General features: G+C 36.5%; 1 protein-coding gene across 1 annotated transcript; it reads right to left on the reverse strand.

Moving 5' to 3' along the window:
- Window positions 1-715: 715 nt before the first annotated feature.
- LOC121798741 (J domain-containing protein DDB_G0295729-like) lies at window positions 716-4,534 on the reverse strand. The gene is made up of 2 exons (XM_042197887.1): window positions 4,400-4,534; window positions 716-2,435 (listed from the first exon to the last, which is right to left on the reverse strand). The coding sequence occupies exon 2, from the start codon at window positions 2,308-2,310 to the stop codon at window positions 1,081-1,083; it is 1,230 nt and encodes a 409-aa protein (XP_042053821.1). The 5' UTR covers window positions 2,311-2,435; window positions 4,400-4,534; the 3' UTR covers window positions 716-1,080.
- Window positions 4,535-5,780: the final 1,246 nt, after the last annotated feature.

A 5,780-nucleotide genomic window follows, 5' to 3' on the forward strand; every position in this document is an offset into this window, starting at 1 on the left:
ATCATCCCAAAGAGGCAGATCAACCATCCATCTTATCTTGGAAGCTTTAACAACATCATAAAAGCTCCCATGATACTATATCCATGACTTATGCTTCAGGAATTAAGAAGTAGACATGACTTCAATCATAACGAATCAGAAACAAATTCATGCAAATGTGAAAAGGGAAACAGCAGCCAGAAGCACCGATTATGTTTGCAGTCAATAAAGCAGGTACACCAAGCATCTTGCATGTAACTTCCAATTATGCCAAAGAATGTTAAAAATAATTTGAATAGTTAGGGTATCCTATGCTTGCACTGATTCATCTACGGGTGAGAAAAACTAGAAATAAGATCACATGGATGCAGAGTCTTTCAACATAATAGTATGAAAATAAAGATGCAGATGCAGATATTAGTCAGGAATCATACCTCCAAAATTTAGAATCTGATCCATCGTCATGGGGAATGCCTTGGAGCATAATCAAAGCAGTGGCAATTTCCTTCTGATGGTATGTTAAATAACTGGCACATGTACTTCAGCTGAAAACAGTAGGCACATAACTGAAGAGGACACAACACAAAGCTATTGGCTGGTGCTTAGATTAAGAACCATCCATCAGTACAGAACATAGTTTTTGCACTTCTTTCATTGATAAAATCAAAGTGCAGAAGGAGCTAGTGACATATCCTCGGGTAAATGACTTAAATGGAATCTCTAATACATGCTAATGGAGGTACTCATTCATTGTCATAAGACATTCATTACTAAACAAAGTACTGTTACAAACAAAAGGCTTTTTTTGTTAAAGATATTAGATGAACATCAACGATACACAGGTCATGACATCACTACTAATAACATAACTAATTTCTATTACCATGCCCTTTGCATATTGTTGTTCTACCTATACTCTTCCTTGTTACATCCCTTGATCTTGTAGTTTTCCCTATTGATCTATAATCTGGAGTCACTTAGCTTCTTCAGAATCTCCTTTTGAGTCTCGGGCACCAGGTTTCACGAGGTGGAAGCTCTCTGGTACTTCTTGGCTGACTGCAAGTGCCAGGAAATTCGTAAAACCCCACACCCATGAGCCATTTATGTCCCAAAATTTCCTTGGGCCATACTGTTTTTTGTTTCGTATCCATTACTATCATCATCTACTTTTCCCTTTTTACAGCATTTTTTCATATTAGAAGAGGCATGTGATTCAATATGTGCTCTCTTCAAGTTATCATGTACCTGCTGAACAACATTGCCTGGATTTTCTGCAGCAGTATTAGCTGTTTTAGGAAGGGGAGCCTGCTGATAGTTTGTATACGTAAAAGAATTAGGACCGGTATGGCCTGATCCGGATTTTAGAGCAGCTGCAGCATTTCCTTTAGGATCATAAGCATTTTGACCACCAGGCAATATTTTAGATGAATGCTTCCAACGAGCCCAAGGAATCGGTTTCTCTGATTTGGAAAAGACTGGTGGAGCTATCTCTAAAGCCATAAACGGCTTTTTACAACTGCGACAAAGAAGAGTATGGTTGCAATACTTCTTAAGATACTCAAAATATATATTGCATCCACGGCAAACAGTCCAAAAGGTGTCGGATCTATGATGATGGGAGGCTGGATTTTGAGTTTTGGGCATCTTTGCAGTTTTACTCTGCGATTTCTGGGTTAAAGTTGAACTTCTTTCATTTCCCACAGATGGTGTTGATGAACCGCCCATTTGTGTTGAAACATTCTGTTGACTAGGCTGGGATGGTGCGGGAGGAACTTTCTTTTTACTCCGGTGCGGTGATGCTGATGGAACATTCTGTTGACTTGACTGTGGTGGCACTGATTTACCACAAGTATATGCGAAAACGTTCTGTTGATGTGCCCTGCATGGTGCTGACGGACCACCAGTTTGTGTTGGGACATTCTGTTGGAGTCCCTTATATCCTCTCCTTAGGTTGTATGCCGCCCTCTTTTCTTTATCAGATAGCAACCTCCAGGCTTCTGAAATGATTTTAAATGCACCATCTGCCCCAACAGATGTATTTTTATCTGGGTGCAGCAAGAGTGCCAGCTTCCTGTACTGCTTTTTTATGGTATCATGATCATCTGAGTGGTTCACACCTAGCACCCGATACCAATCTACTACCCCACTTATCTTATTCTCTGCAGATAGATACACATCCAGGGTAGTCAACAGCTGGGAAATACCACAAAGCCCTGGATATAGAGTCTGTGCTTTCAGGGCAAACTTCTTTGCACCGACAAAATCCTTTTTCTCTAACTTACTCTCAGCAATTGACTTTGCCCTGGTGGCTTCATCTTTATTGCACTCCATATTTATAATATTCAGCACTTAGCATAACATGACAGCAGCTTAAGCAACCAACATGGCAGCTGAAAAAGAATTAAGTTGAATACCAAGCGTCTCCAGAAGAGATATTCATATAATCTTGATCAGGCCTGATTTACAGGAAAAACAATTAGGCAACAGATAATTATCCATGTGGCTATGTCATATCAACTTAGACAAAAAGTTATTGGTGAAAACAACTGCAAGGGTATAAACTGTAGAATCAAAATTTAAATAATCCAGGAAAAACAAAGTGAGATTCAAGGAAAAATCTGATCCTTATTACTTCAACGTAATTGATACAAGAAATCCTAAAGTTCTCCTAATTTCAATTTTTTAAAGTTAGATTGTGGAATGTGATTTCAAGAAAGGTTAACAATAAAATAAAGTAGCAGCAAATATGAAGCTGCATTATCCCAAGCAAGACAAGTAACCCAGTTCTGACAAGTAACCCACCGCCGCACTAGGAATTACCCACTTCTGTAACAATGTCATGTTGAATGCCACAATGACGGCGAAAATCAAAAGAGATTGCAAGTTGAGGGAAGTTTTGTCATTTTAGAAATGGATAATATTTTAGGGAACCCTGAAAAGGAATTAGTTCGATGTGTGAAGTGACGAGTATTTTTCTTTTACAGTTAGATTACATAAATTTAATAAATTACACACATAATTTATATGCTAACTCATGACAGGCTCCTTCCAAACACGTTTGGAAGTTGACTAGTTTCATGACCAAAGTGATCAAAACAGCAAACTGTTTTAAACACGTGTTGGTGATGGCTATTTTGTGCGAGATTGAAAGTTATGGGAAGTTTTGTCATTTCAGAATCGGATACTATTTTAGGGCACCCTGAAAAGGAATTGGTTCAACGCGTGAACTGACGAGTATTTTTCTTTTAAGGTTAGATGTCATAAATTTAATTAATTACACACAACATTTATATGTCAGCTCATGACGAGGTCCTTCCCAACATGTTCGGAAGTTGACAAGCTTCAAACAAGTACTTAACTGATCAAAGTGGTGGTGGCTAAAACAGAAAACCATTTTAACCACGTGTTGGTAATGGCTACTTTGCGCGCAAATGCCTATCACTCAGAAATAGACTGAAGTTGGGGGAAGTTTTGTCATTTTGAAATAGATTAAAAGGTATTAAACTGACAAGTATTTTTCTTTTACGGTCACATAAATTTAATTAGTTACACACGACATTTACATGTCAGCTCATGACAAGCTCCTTTCGAACACGTTCGGCAGGTGACTAGTTTCAAATTTCAAACAGTACTTAACTGCCCAAAGTGGCCAAAACAGCAAAGCGTTTTAAACACGTGTTGGCAATGGCTACTTTGTGTAAATAATCTGTTTGCGTGCGAATAATCTGTTTTATGACGGCTAACTCAACAGTACAAATTTTAAGTGCAGCTAACGCATTTGTAGTCAATGTTTATTTTGCGTACAATGCACAAATATGCAAATATGAACTTTACACATGACTACATATTTGGTCGACTCAGTTAAAGTGCCCTTAATCTAACTTGTACGACTAAATCAAAATGTTCAAGTTTCATCCATGACTAATCCATTTAATAAAATTTGTTTCTTCTGCACCGAACATTGCAAGAATGAACATAAAAATGTGAACTACTCCGGTTAATAGTGTTTTATTCATTTTCCAAGCTCACCAAACTCAATTTGAATTCCTATAACATCAATACATCGTGAAAGACACATGCAAAGAACAGAAAACATATGTGAACCTAGAAATAATGCGCCGCACACGTCAATAAAGCACATTACACAGGATTAATAAATTCGTCCGCAAAATCTCTAATCACAGCATAGACTTAGAAAAAAGCAATCTTGTTAAGCAACCAAAAACAAGTAAAACAGCCCAACATCATTAAAACCCTATACAATAAAAACAAAAAACAAAATGACAGCACACAGAGCGCGAAAGATGGATCTATAAGATTGAACACACTCAACAGCTCTTGATTAATTTCACACATTAGTAGGGGACAAGTTCCACGTTAAAATCAACAATCAAATGTAAGATACAAGACGAAGTATTACCCTTAAAGGTTCGAATTTCAATCAGCTGGACTTGAAGCTATTGGCTTTGTGATTTTATCTTCTTCTTTTTTTGGTGAACACCACCAATTGGAAGGGGGAGAAGTCAAACCCCCTTGAGAAATTTGGAAATGTTAATTTATCTGTAAATGGAAAAAAATGGTGAAGGCCTCCAAGGGTTTGTTCGTCATTTATAGTACTAAAAAATGTTTAACTATAGTTTGACATTAACCATGGTTAATTACACGTTTTAGCTTAACTAGAGTTATTTTTTATCTTTTGAAGATAGCTATCTCACCGTAACCAAATCAAATTATAGGTACTCTGCATTTAACGTTCGCAAAAAAATAGTCTCATTTTTTTTCACCAACCAAAATAACTGTCATTTTTTATTTATAAAAATTTCTCTTTAATGTTTTCTTGTGCTCTCTCCTATTTTATCTACTTTTTGTTTATATTTCTCTCATATTTATTGCCTTTTCTCTTTCTCTCATTTTCACATGTTGTGCATAGCCTAAGAGTGCTTCGCATTTAACTTTTTTTATCAACATACTTTTTTTTAACTTTTGAAGATAGGATTTTCTATCTAGTCGATACAAAGTTGAGTTATACATATTCCACATTTAATATTTGTTTCCGTGCAATAAAATAGTCTCATTTTTTGTCCACCTATCAAAATTACTTTCATTTTTATTAAAAAAAAATCTCTTTAACCTTTTCTTTTGTCCTCTCCTATTTCATCTGCTTTTTTCTTATACTTACCGGTCTTTTCTCTTTCTCTCTCAATTACTTGTTGTGCATTAAAATTCGTGTCATAAAACAATGAGCGTTTTTTTATGGATGGAAAAATATATAACTTGAATAATACTACATCCGTCCAAAAAAATAGACAAAGTTATGAATGACACAGGTTTTAATACACAATTGGTAAAGTAATAGAGAGATAGAAAAACGTAAGAAAGAGAGAGGGAAAAGCCCGCGACGTCCACTTTATCAACCGCCGTCGACCTCACGTCGTCGTCGGAACCTTGTTAAGGGAGAACACCCTTAACAATTGGTGCTTTCATTGAGAGGGTGTGCTCCCTTAACAAGGTTCCGACGGCGACGAGAGGTCGACGGCGGTTGATAAAGTGGACGTCGCAGGCTTGCCCTGGGATCAAATCCAAAGAACTAGGGTTGCATAAAATAAAGAAGACGATGAAGTAGGAAAATATTGTTATTTCATTGATTGATTCTCAAATATAACAATAGCTCTATTTATAATACTAATACTAACTTAACGAACAAGAAAATAGATATGCTAATGATACGTTAAATCAAGCTAACTAATTAATAAAGATATGTGGATATTCTAATAGTTATGCACGTATCACTAAACACAACT

This window comes from Salvia splendens, chromosome 4, assembly GCF_004379255.2.
Source record: "Salvia splendens isolate huo1 chromosome 4, SspV2, whole genome shotgun sequence".
Classification (NCBI taxonomy): domain Eukaryota; kingdom Viridiplantae; phylum Streptophyta; class Magnoliopsida; order Lamiales; family Lamiaceae; genus Salvia; species Salvia splendens.

Excerpts from the sequence above, each read along its gene's own strand:
- LOC121798741 (XM_042197887.1), bottom strand. The coding sequence starts at position 2,310 with ATGGAGTGCAATAAAGATGAAGCCACCAGGGCAAAGTCAATTGCTGAG.